The following is a 13,759-nucleotide window of genomic DNA, read 5'->3' on the forward strand; positions in this document are numbered from 1 at the left end:
GCAAAAAGTGGCTTTCCCCATGTCCATCTCAATAACAGACCATGGACTTTTCCTCTAGGAACTTGTCCAAACCCTTTTTAAACCCAGATACACTAACTGCTGTTACATCCTCTAGCAGCGAGTTCCAGAGCTTAACTATTCTTAGAGTGAAAAAAATATTTCCTCCTATTTGTTTTAAAAGTATTTCCATGTAATTTCATTGATTGTTGCCTGGTCTTTGTATTTTTGAAAGAGTGAAAAAACCGATTCACTTCTACCTGTTCTACACCACTCCGGATTTTATAGACCTCAATCATATCCTCCCTCAGCTGTCTTGTTTCCAAGCTGACGAGCTCTAACCTCTTTAGTCTTTCCTCATATGGAAGGAGTTCCATCCCTTTTATCATTGTGGTCACTTCCCTCTCTCTTGCTTCCCCCCTCCCCAACCCTCCACCATCTGGCTGGCTCTCCTACCCTCTCTCCCTCCCACTATAGGCTCAGCATTTGACTCCCTCTTTCTTCATCCCTTAGTCTGGCACCTCTCCTTCCTTTCCCTCCCTCCTCCCATGGGTCCAGTATCTTTGCATCTTCCTCCTCCCCCTACCCCCCACTGTGGTGTTTCCACTTTACAATTTCAGTGCCTCCCTTAAGTGATTCATAAGGCTGCCTCTCTAGGTCCTACCCTCTGCTGCTTTCCGCCCTCATACAAACAGGAAGTTGCATCAAAAAGGGCGGGACATGGCACAGGGAAGGCCCCAGAGCCAGCCTGTCTGAATCGCAGCCTTGTAGTGCTGATAATGTAAGGTGGAAAGCACCACAGCGGGGGTGAGGGAAGGAAGGAAGATGCAGAGATGCTGGAAGGACCCACAGGAGGGGAGAGAGCAAGGGATGCTGGCTCATGGGTAGCTGGACTGTGCCACCTCTGGATCCACCCATAGCTGGACTGCGCCACCCAGGCCCATCCATAGCTCTATGCCTCTGAATAGAATACTGTAAGTTACATGGGAATACTTTTAAAACAAATAGGAGGAAATATTAGTTAAGCTCTTGAACTCTTTGCCGGAGGATGTAGTAACAGCGGTTAGCATATCTTGGTTTAAAAAAGGTTTGGACAAATTCCTGGAGGAAAAGTACTATTGAGACAGACATGGGGAAGCAATTGCTTGCCCCAGGATTGGTAGCATGGATGTTGCTGCTAATTGCTGCTGGTTCTTGTGACCTGGCTTGGCCACTGTTTGGAAAACAGGATACTGGGCTAGATGGACCATTGGTCTGACCTAGTACAGCTAGTCTTATGTTAAGGTATCTGCTGCACTTTGGTGCTAACATGTATACCAACTCTATCCCTGGCATAAGTGCTGTCACTTAAATGTTAGGTGCTTATATACCTGGTTAGGCTGCCACAGAATGATACTACAGTGCTGATTCCCTAAGAACAACTGATTAGTGCTGTTGACTGTGCCCTGGTGTGACCTGATCTCCATAGCTAGCAGGTCTCTCTATAAAACAGTACCCTGATTCACAAATATAAGGTCTACAAAAAAAGCACTTTTTAAACCTTCCATTTGTGGGATAATTTTATAAAGTTTATTTGTGGATGAAAAACATGTTTTTAACCATATGAAATGGCTCCTATAAAATACACTTGTACACACATTTGCTTTGGAGCATATGTAAATCTGTGTGAGAGAATTAGTACATTTGTGGGGCTCATTGTTGGAGCCTGTTTATAAAGGCACATAGGCACCTATGCTACCTGTATACAACAGACTTAAAATAAACTAATTTTTGAGAATTGTTTTTGGAATACTGTTATTAAATTATATCTTTAGTACTGCAAATTGATGGAATAGAAGATGGATTGCATGTTAGATAGGAAAAGATAGCCACAGACAAACTAAAACATTCTTGACCATTGAAAATCATGCAGATGAATGCAGTTGTCAAAACGTGTCTTGGACGGAAATTTCTGATAAGCTAAGGAAAACATAACAGTATGGCACACTGCCAAATAAGAAATGACATGCACGATCTCTTTGTTTTGAATAGAGAGGTGTGGTAGCCGTGTTAGTCCACTTTTAGAGGTAATCAATAGATATCAAACAAAATAAAACATGGAAAAGAAAATAAGATGATACCTTTTTTATTGGACATAACTTAATACATTTCTTGATTAGCTTTCGAAGGTTGCCCTTCTTCGTCAGATCGGAAATAAGCAAATGTGGAAGATGACAGAATATATAAGTGAAACATCCAAGCATCCATAGTTTTTCTGATCTTCGGTTTTTAGTTCTCAAAGAGATCAGAGCATTGTGGCAGGGAAGTGACGTGGAGGGGCATAATCGAACGTGAACGCCTATCTCCATGGGCGTCTAAGTCCGAAAACGGGTACGTGAAGAGGCGGGACAGACCGTATTTTTGAAAAAATGGACGTTTTTCAGCTGGGCGTTTGTTTTTTTTAGCAATAATGGAAACTAAAAACGCCCAGCTCAAAAACGTCCTAATCCGAGCCATTTGGTCATGGGAGGGGCCAGGATTCGTAGTACACTGGCCCCCCTGATATGCCAGGACACCAACTAGGCACCCTAGAGGTCAGTGCGGTGGACTTCAGAAAAAGCTCCCACATGCATAGCTCCCTTATCATGGGTGCTGAGCCCCCAACCCCCCTCCCCCAAAACCCACTACCTACTAATGTACGACACTACCATAGCTCTTAGGGGTGAAGGGGGCACCTACATGTGGGTACAGTGGGTTTTGCAGGCCTCCCATTTACCAGCACAAGTGTTACAGGTAGGGGGGGATGGGCTTGGGTCCGCCTGGCTGAAGTGCACTGCAGTACCCACTAAAAGTGCTCCAGGGACCTGCATACACGCAGGCCTCTAGGACTGGTTGCTGCTGTATAACATTGGCACAGCAGTTGACACCTGAAGACTAATCTCTCCGAAAACATCCTTTATTGGAATAAGCACGCTTACTCACAGTTAACTGCAGATCAGAGGTTGTGCCCCACTGGCAATGAGTCTCCCTGGTACTGAGATGAGCAGTAGGTCAGAGCTGGCAGAATGCTGTACAATGCCCTCTTTCAGCCACATTCAAGGCTGAACTAAGTTCTGTAACGTGGCTAACACGTGAAAGGGATCTAAAACTGGCTTACAAAAATGGCCACTACCTCATGGACTACCGGAAACAAAACAGGGCACACTCTGACCCAGTAAGCAGGGGGGAAAGCACCATGGGAGTAGAGCCTACCAACTACCAACATCGTGAGCATTTGCCACAAGCTACTGGAATCACGGAGCCCAATACCCTACACCCACCACAATGCATTGCTGATGTGACTCTGCAGTGCGCATAAGAGAAAAGGTGTCACACTCACCCGAGAGCCACATCAGAACCAGGGAAAGGCTGTCAGAGGACAGAACACATTCTGCTGTCAAGGAGGTGGGTACGGCATTTGAAGCTGGCATAGAGGCTGGAAAAAAAGTTTGTAAAGTGGGGTTTTTTTTTGGTGGGAGGGGGTTAGTGACCACTGGGGGAATCCGGGGAGGTCATCCCCGATTCCCTCCAGTGGTCATCTGGTCAGTTGGGGCACTTTTTTGGGACCTGTTCGTGAAAAAAAAGGGTCCAAAAAGTGACCCAAAATCGCGGTAAAAACACCTTTTTTTTCGATTATCAGCTAAAGACGCCCATCTCTCCTCGGCCGATAACAACGCCCCAGTTCTTGTTTTTTTTTAATTTATTTATTTATTATTTTAGTGATAATACAAAGAATACATCTTTGAAAAGATACACCAGATATAAACACAAATACACTAAAGAATATAATATACATAGAAAACATCTCTACAATCTGGTTACAACAGTCCACCAAAAAGAGAAGGAGTGGAATTCAAGATTGATTAAACCAAAGGAAGTTTGGTACTATTAACTTAAAGTTTAAGGAAAAACAAGCAGTGGTACTCCTTAATTTACAGAACCATAAACCAGAGATGGAATTAGCATTGGTTTTTCTTCATATCAAGGAATGACCTTAATTGTTCAGGTTCAAAGAATATATATTTTTTATCCTTGAATATCAAAATACATTTGCAAAGGAATCGTAATTGGAAAACTGCTCCAACATTTAAAGATTCTTGCCTCATATCCAGGAACTTTTTCCGCCTTTGCCCCAGTTCTTGTTTTGAATTATATTATTCATTTATATTATTTGGTCCTCTTTTGTCCAACATGGGTTTATTTATTGCTTTTAGTTTTAATATATATTTTCTCATTTTTGTAGAATTGGCAATTAATTTGCAACTTTTAAGTACCTAATTTATGGAAATTTTGTTTTTGAGCATATTTATTTATGTATTTTTCTATATTACAAGTTTTTATATATGTAATGTTTTCAATATGTGTTATGTTTGTCCTATTTTACAACTATTTATGATTAATATTTTTATGTGTTTTTGTGTTAGACCCCTGAGGCAGGCGTTTGTACGCCGAAACATGGCCCATGTCGGGTCATTTTCAGAATAAAAAGGATGTCAATTATCTCAATCCTGAAAGCCCAGTGTTGCTTTTTTTTCTGTTTCTGTTTATATTTGTATGCTCTTTTACCCTCTCTTCTGTGACTCTATAAACATAAATAAACATGTTTCCTCTCCCTTTTATTGAGCCTTGGCACAGTCTTTTGATGTAATTACTTTTTTCTCTCTACATTATTGAAGATGGAGAACTTTACTCCGGAACATCCTTTAACTTCCTGGGAAGTGAGTCCATTATTTTTAGACAATCGCAACAAAACCAGCTGAAAAGTGAACTCTATGCACAGTGGCTTAATGGTGAGTAGAGCTGGTAGGTAATGAATCTATGTGAGAGAGAGCTTCCGTTGTCAAAGGCACAGCTGTGTTGTTTTACGTGTAATAAAGTTTTCCGTTTTGGTTTATTTTGTTTTGTCCGGAGCAATAGGTCCTCATCCATAAATATTTATGGGGTAAATTTCAAAAGCATTTCTGTGAGTAAAGCAGCATTTTATGTGTTGAAAATATCCTTTAATAAAATGACCTGGGTTAAATGCAATATGAACTTATGGGCAATGATTTTATGCACATAAGGTCAATCAACTTATGCGGAGGCATTCCTGAGGGTGGGATTCTGGAGGGGGTTAGCATTTTCACGCATAGTTTATAAAATATGTGAATATCTACTTAAAATGTGCTGGAAAATTTGTGCATACTAAATAATATTTGCAAGAGTATGCAGGTACTTTCCATACTGTTTATCATCTATCAGTTCTTACTATACTGCATTCTTGTAGAAAATAGGTTGAAGAAGTTTACATAGGCTAAAATACATAGAAGAATGAAAAAGAAATCCATTATAGATAGGAAAATATAATACTCTTTTAGAGAAACATCACTATAGAAGAATCACAGGCAGCACTGTAGTCATATGAATCCCATACCAGGCTCCTCATATGCCCGCTGAAACATGTACATTTTAAAAGAGGCTCTAAAGAATGCGTAAATTCGTTCAGAATGTACATTTGATGGTAACAAATGCCACAGAGCAGGTTGCAGGCAGGAAAATGCTGCGCGTCTAGTCAATTCTAGGAAAGACCAGGTGATGATTGTTCAACAGGGTCAATTGATGGGCGATCTAAATGACCTATGAACATAAGAACATGTGTTGCCGTACTGGGACAGACCGAAGGTCCATCAAGCCCAGTATGCTGTTTCCAACAGTGGCCAATCCAGGTCACAAATACTAGATCTGAAAGCTAGCATGCTACAGTTTTATCAGGGTTTAATACTAATCTGTGTGAATGTAACCAAGAGGCCACCACTTCCAGGCAGGAATTTAATGGGCTGAAATCTGCATAGTAATAGGCACTCATACCTAAATCCTGTACAAGTGTTGCCAGAGGGTGATTTTCAAAAGGAATGTATACACATCCCTTTCTTTAAAAAGTATAGATTATCCCTCCAATAGTCAGCCGGTGACAGGCAGTATTTTTTAAAATGCTAACCGTCGCAGGCTAAATAAGCCCCAAATATTCAATGCCAGGTCATGTCCAGGTACCCGCACTGAATATTGGGGGCTAATTTTGGGCAGGCTGGTTGCCAGAGCTTATGTGGGCCTAGCCAATGTTCAGCCGGGGCCACATAAGAGAGTTATGCAGGTGCTGGCACTGAATATCCTACAGACCTGTGAATAGAGGGTTAGGTTTGTGGTAGTCAGAGGTGAGCTAGCAAGGATGTCATAGAGGAAACAGTTGATTGAGGAGAGAGAGCCTGGAAGGAAGTTCCACCCCTGGCCGTGATGGCATCGACCTGCTGACTGGAATACATTCAAGTCTCCCTGTGGTGAAGGCATGTGACCAATGGGGAACATGTCCCTTTGGTGCCACTATGGGGACACTGCAGTAGTTTCTAGTACTGACATAGCTTCACCAAAATGAGAAAGAGGAAAACTAAGCTTTCATCTTTAGTGGTTCCAGTATCTAGCCCCATAGATAAACATGTGACTCTGAAGCCTTTTGTGAGTGAACACTCTGATTAGTGTCCCTCAATCAACCTCTTCTGATTTGTGGGCCTCTTTGAATCCTATTTTGAGGATTCCTCGTTTTCCTCGAATCTCTCCATGTTTGACTTGGGGGAGGGTATGGCATTGAATAGCTAAGTGCATGCTGGGGCACTCCTTTCACCTTTGATAACTTCATCTAGAGCTGCTTTAGAAGTTCCTTTACCAAAACCTATTTTTTGGATGACAGAGATGGCAGTAGGTTCTATAGTTTTTGAAAACATATTTCGAGAAATTTCCTTTTGTAAGATACCTGATGTTTATTATCTAAGACTAATTTCATATTGCAGGGATTTGAAGAATACACTGTCAGATTTTCTCAGGAAACTGTTGATAAAATTCTAGAGCATTTTTCAGGGTTGAAGAAGCCTTAAAGTAGCTTGGGGAAATTGGAGTCTTAGTTTAATACAGTTCAGATGGCTGGAGCTGTGCAGATAAGGCACAGGGAAGTCAAGATGCTGAAGAAGGGAAAGGGAAATGGGACTTGTTATACTGCCTTTCTGTTTTTGCAACTACATTCAAAGTGGTTTACATATATTCAGGTACTTATTTTGTACCAGGGGTAATGGAGGGTTAAGTGACTTACCCAGAGTCACAAGGAGCTGCAGTGGGAATCAAACTCAGTTCCCCAGGATCAAAGTCTATTGCACTAACCACTAGGCTACTCCTCCACTCCACTGAACATTGTTCAGCCTTGAATTTGCCTTTGTTCTCCATGATACTATTGCAAAATTATTTTAAGGATGCTTTACAACTAACTGTGAAAGCATTTCTATTTCAGAGTTGCCTGTAACTGATGTGACATATTTTATGGAGTCATTTCAGGATCTGATTTCCTCTAGAGTAGCATTAGTGGTCACTTTTGTTGCTGAGGTGGATGGTTGCTGTACTGAAGTCCTACTTTTCTTAAAAGGGTACCTTGTATTGTGGTTAAAAGGTAGCTATTTTCCCAGATGTATGTAGAATTACTCCATTAAGGACACAGTTTTTGCAGCTTAAACCTCCTGCTTTAGCTATTGGTGTATTTCCCCTGCAGAAGTTTAATTACTTACCAGAATTTTAAGTATATATATTCAGAGCTGTCTCAGCTGGAAGCCTTTTTGCTCAGTAAGTAGGATGAATGAATTGGATTTATGTTAATGTGTTTTTTTCTTTTGCTGTTATCATTTTTTAAAAATATTTGTTTTCCTTATTTCCCTTGGGAGGAAGTAACATTTATATAATCTGCATAACTTTAGCTCAGCTATGAGATAGTGTGGCTATCCTCCATGATGTGGCATATATTGAATTATTTTATTTTTGTTACATTTGTACCCCGCGCTTTCCCACTCATGGCAGGCTCAATGCGGCTATGGAGGGTTAAGTGACTTGCCCAGAGTCACAAGGAGCTGCCTGTGCTGGGAATCAAACTCAGTTCCCCAGGACTCTTCTCCTTTTCTCTTCCCAGACTGGGGTATCAGTTAGACTTTGCCTCCTTTTTGCCTCCTTCTTCCTTTTGGTTTCTTAGCTCCCTTTCTTCCTGTTACCTGCTCTGGTATTCTTCAGTTAGTTACTGCAGGGGCACAAGTTACATCCTTCACCAAGACATCTTCCTTTCTCCAGGGGTCTATGATTGCTGCACTACGATTCCTCACTGGTGGGTTCCGATATTCTTCCTTGAGCCCTGGTCACCCTCCCAACAGTGTTGGCTGCTGAAGCTGGATGCAGACTTTGCTGTGGAATCCTGCATGCAAGGACTTATACCCCCTGATTCGAGGATCCAGGCATCACCCTTGGGTCCTGGCCACCCTCCCAGCGGAACTGGAGCTGCATAAAGGGGTTCTTTTACTAAGGTACGCTAGAAAGTGGCCGACATTGTGACTAGCGCACGCGTTTTCTGTGCGCTACAGTAACTTTCTAGCATAGCTGAAAAATGGGCGCAGCTGGCTTTTTTTTTTTTTTTTAAATGGCCACACGCTAATTTCCCCATTAGTGTATGGCCATTACCTCCAGGAGCCCTTACCGCCACCTATTTAGGTGGGGGTAAGGACTCCCGCGCTACTCGTGCACTAATTGGGTATCGCATGGTAATGTGTCCACACTGCCCTATTGGTGCAGGCATGCCTACTCTCCGCCCCCAAACATGCCTCTCAAGCTGGAAAATAAAAAATATTTTCCAGCACGGGATTAGCATGCAGTAAGCGGAGCATTACCATGGGACGCTGCAGCGTGTCCTGCGGTAATGCTCTTTTAGCACACAGTAGCCCTACTGCGGCTTAGTAAAAGGGCCCCAAAGATATTTAACCCTTCCCTTCAGATGCTTTTATACTCCTCCCTTACATCATACTGGACACATCGGCATTGAACATGTCACACTTAATATTCCTCTGCACATTCAGATCCTGAGAAAGAACAGATGCCACTCAATTTCTTTGGCACCTATCTCTTGAAAGACAAGCTGCAATAGACAATAGGGGGTGGAATAGCAAGCCCCCTACACATTTTGCGTTAGGACATTCCCTCATTGTACCTTAGCAAGCTTGTAATTAAAGGAGTTTCTCTTCAGCTGTATTTATCTTTATAAATGCCACTCCCAGAGGCCAGGCATATGTTTTCAGCAGCATTATCTGGATAATGCACTGAAAATGACCTCTGACCACCCAGGTGCTATCCAAATATAAAATGAAGCCTTTAAAAATACTCGACGTGGCCCATGTTTTGCACATGCATGGTATCCACTGATGTAGCCCATGGATGGGTGAAATGTGGACCACATTGGGCATTTTAAAATAAAGGCCTCATTTTATACATTAGATTTGAATCTGTTCTCTTTTGCGTTTGCTCTGTTGTGGATCTGTGTGGCCTCTTTGTGGGACTCTGCTATCCAGATAGGGTCAGGGCAGTCTAGGGGTGGCGCTAAGGCTCTGGAACTTGCTGCCGGAGGATGTGGTAATGGTGGTTAGCATAGCTGGGTTTAAAAAAGGTTTTGCCAAGTTCCTGGAGGAAAAGTCCTTAATCAGTTATTGAAATGAATATGAAGGAAACCACTGCTTGACCCAGGATTACTAGCATGGAATGTTGCGACTAGTTGGGTTTCTCCTAGGCACTTGTGACCTGGATTGGCCACTGTTGGAAGCAGGATACTGGGCTAGATGGACCATTGGTCTGATCCAATATGGCTATTCTTATGTTCTTATGAGAGTTACTCAGTTAGCAGTAACATTCAGTCTGCTAACCTGGTAACTATTCAAATAAGGTTAGGATAGCAAAAAAGGTTGTCCTGTCTTTATCTAGGCATGTGTACCCTGGAGGAAAGGAGAAACAGGGGTGATATGATACACATATTCAAATATTTGAAAGGTATTAATCCGTAAACAAACCTTTTCCAGAAATGGGAAGGTGGTAGAACTAGAGGACATGAATTGAGATTGAAGGTGGGCAGAGTCAGGAATAATGTCAGGAAGTATTTTTCACAGAGAGGGTGGTAGATAACTGGAATACCCTCCTGCAGGACGTGGTGGAAAAGAAAATGGTAATGGAATTTAAAAATGAATGGGATAAACAAAAAGGAATCCTGTTAAGAAGGAATGGATCCATAGAAGCGTAGCGGAGATTGATTGGCAACACCGGTAATTGGGAAGCAAAGCCAGTGCTGGGCAGATTTCTACGGTCTGTGCCCTGAAAATGGCAAGGACAAATCAAGCAAAAAAATATAAGAATAGATTTGTATTTCTATATCTGAAATTTCTGTTTATTAATGAGATACTGCTATTTTGCTCATATAGATGTTACCAAACACATTCTTATATACATACAAATTATTTTCCACAATACAATGGTTATTAGTAAGCAACTAAATATTGTAAATACTAATAAGTTCTCTGTCCTTTATAGCTTACAATATCCTCTTCAAGTAGTATAAATCATTGTCTCTTGTTTAAGAGTTCATGTGGTGAAGAGTAGTTACAAGTCCCGTTATACCGTGTTTCTTCAGTCCATGTTTATCCTTCATTAACCAAATTTGATGAAAATATTTGGTCAGACTGTAAATAATATCCTCAAGCTTTGTTCAAACAATCTGTATACAAAACTGTTCTTGCAGCTGTACACAGTGCTGTGTTTCGCCATTGGCGTCCTCAGGAGCTGTTTATGAATCACTGTATTTCAGCGACATACCAACACGTTCCATCCGCTATTTGTATGCTCAATCGAATTTGGTTAATGAAGGATAAACATGGACTGAAATTGTTGAAGAATAGTGTAGAATAATTGTTCCTCCTTGTTGTTAATTTCGATTAAAGACAAATCAAGGTCAGGTATACATATGAAGTATCACATACCATGTGTAGTGAGTTTATCTTGTTGGGCAGACTGGATGGACCATACAGGTTTTTATCTGCTGTCATCTACTATCTTACTATGTTACTGGTACTGGTTACTGCCCCATTATATAAGCAGATATTCAGCACTGGTATTCAGGTGGGTCTGGCACTGTATACCTAAGCATAAAAACCCCACTGCAGCTGCATTTTTAAAAAAATGCAACCGCTGTACGCTGAATTTTGGGTGGGGGTCAAGGGAGGGTTACTATTATGGAAGTTTACTGTTTTAACCTTTTCATAGAATGTCTTTCCTTGCGTTCGTTTTCATTTGTTCTTTGTTTTTATCTAACGTTGTGCTAAGAAATATTAAATGCTGTGGGTGAAGAAATTATGCTGCCCTGCAATAGCAGAAAGAAATAAGTCTATTTTGGTTGATTTGTGGGAAAATGGGGAAAAACATGTTTTGCTTGGTTTCTCTGCAATGAGCTTACTGCCTTTTGTCTCTGAAATATTGGGGATCCTGAATGAGCTCTGCAGAATCCAGTATATATAATGATGGGACATACTTCCTAGGCTACAGAGAGGCACTTAATTTATTTTTCAGCATAAAGGGGGAAATTCTATTTATGGCGCCAAAAAATGGCGCAGAAATCAGTGCTAAGCGTATTCTATAATCGGCGCCTAGGGTGCCGGTTATAGAATACGTGTGGTTGATATCTCAGTGCCTAACACAACGTGCATCCATTTACACCAATGAAAATGTGGCATAAATCCCTGTGTGTAGATTTATGTGCACTGGGCTATATTCTATAAGTACCCATGTAAATTTCAGAACACTCACGAAACGTCCATTTCCCTGCCTATAATCATGCCCCTTTTTGCCTGCACGCATTAGAAGTTCAGTGCACTTTGTTACAGAATACGCTTAGCGAGTTGTGCACATAAATTCTAATCAGTGCTCATTATTGCTTGTTTAAGTGCTATTATCAGTTGTTAAGTTTGTTGTTAAGCTCATTGTTATAAAATCCGCTTGGATTTTGGCGCAGATCTCTAGGTGCGCTATATAGAAGCTGGGAGAAAATGGACTTCTTTCCTTCTGCTGTTGCAAGACAGTGTGGTCTCAGTACTCGTGCCTCACATTATCCTTGGTCACATATTTTTATGTTAAACCAATAGAAGATATCAGAACCTGCAAACAAATACATTTTTTTAAAAATCCTGGACCATTATGGCACTTGGAATGCTGTTTTAATATTACTGTATCTGATGTGTGACAGCTCCTTGTTTCTCTTGACACACAGCACCCAGTTTTGTTTCTGCTGATGTGATAAGAGACAATAATACCAAAGGAGATGATGATAAAGTATACTTTTTCTTCACTGAGGTCTCTGTGGAATTTGAGTTTTTTGGCAAAATGATGATTCCAAGGGTAGCCAGAGTGTGCAAGGTGAGAGATACCTAAAATTTCCTTTCAGCTTGTTAAAAGTCTACTTTGATAAAGTTCCAGCAAAAAAAAAAAAAGCTGCTTTCTTCTCGTATGTTCTCTCATCTGTTTCATATCACTTTAACAAAGTTTCTAGAAGAGACAATTTGTTTTGATAATTAGGAGCTGCATGCAGTTTTGACAATCTATCATGTGTGTAGATGCAGGTTAGTGGTTTGTCATGCATCTGTGTGTCTGTGCCCATCAGCTTGCCTGTACTTTGTGTGGACTCGGACATGAGCAGCATGTTTGGCTCTGATCAGTTTAGAATGATTTTTAAGCTTGAGTTCTGGTGTTCTTTGCTTTGTGAAGCAGATGAGCAACTTAAGCACAAGGTTGCACAGTTCTGACCCCCCCCCCCCCCCCCAGTGACGATAAATGCCTATGTAGTTTTTTTTTACATGAGGGCTGAACAATGAAAGTGGTGCAGTATTGTGGCCTGTCCCCTCACCTTCCTACACCTCTTTTTCAGAAAAAAAACAGCTTAGGGGGTCAATTTGCAAGATTTGTTCAGATAACATTAGGCGCTACCTATTCAGATCAAAAGGGTTGAAATTTCCCCCGTGCTGACCAGTTAAATTTTGTCACTGAACTCCTTGACCATACAAAATTTAATGGACAAGTAGTGGTGGAGTTGGAGGCATTCTGGGGTAAGTCTGGCCTCAGAGAGGGTTATCCTAAAGTTACCCAGACAACTTTATGGCAACCTTCTTCTCACTCAATAAATTTTAAAACTTGCCTTGGGGCTGGTCTGTCCCCTTTTCTGCCTCTAAATATAAACTTTTGTCCCTGGATTGCCCTACGCCTTCACTCCCAAATAAATGCAAAACTTTGCTTCCAAAGGCCTACTAGACATCCACACTTCTTTCCCAGCTCTCCAAAAAAAATATCTTGATGCAGGGAGATCTCCTCTCTTCCTCTTCTTCATGAAAGAATTGTGCCCTCTATTGGACAGGATGGAGAGAGCAAGGGATTTTTCCTGTTCTGGGGATAGTTTTCCTAGGATTATTAGCTGGGAGGGAAGGTGGGTATAGGTTGGGCTAACCCTAAGGGAGGGAGGAAAGAGATCAGTCTGGTATTGGGGGGCAAGTTTTTGCAATTATTCAAGAGGAGTGAATGACCCAAGAGATTAGGCAGTCCTAAGGCAAAGTTTTGCATATTTTATTCAGGTGGAGAGAGGAAGGAAAAAGGCTGAATTAAGATTTTGAGCTCTAAGTTGTAACAGTTTTTATTAGGGATCAAAAGAACAGTACAGCACACGGATGAACAGTAATACAAGGCAAAGTCTACAGTAAAGTACCTCATAACAAATAAACAATAATAGAAGAATGAACAAAGCACCAAAATGCATGAAAAACAAAAGGAACTGATGATCCCAATTTTATAAACAATCTATTACCTCCCCATTACTTTTATCCCTTCTTTACAG

At 41.2% G+C, this 13,759-nt stretch overlaps 1 protein-coding gene across 1 annotated transcript in view; it reads left to right on the plus strand.

Annotated features, from left to right (window-relative positions):
* Positions 1 to 13,759, plus strand: part of LOC115463258 (semaphorin-4D-like) — an 85,240-nt gene that overhangs the window by 24,184 nt on the left and 47,297 nt on the right. The window contains exons 6-7 of the mRNA XM_030193612.1: positions 4,692 to 4,805; positions 12,149 to 12,294. Of these exons, the coding sequence (XP_030049472.1) occupies positions 4,692 to 4,805; positions 12,149 to 12,294 (260 nt within the window). The remainder of the gene's footprint in view (positions 1 to 4,691; positions 4,806 to 12,148; positions 12,295 to 13,759) is intronic.

The sequence above is a fragment of the Microcaecilia unicolor genome, chromosome 2 (genome assembly GCF_901765095.1).
Source record: "Microcaecilia unicolor chromosome 2, aMicUni1.1, whole genome shotgun sequence".
NCBI classification, from domain to species: domain Eukaryota; kingdom Metazoa; phylum Chordata; class Amphibia; order Gymnophiona; family Siphonopidae; genus Microcaecilia; species Microcaecilia unicolor.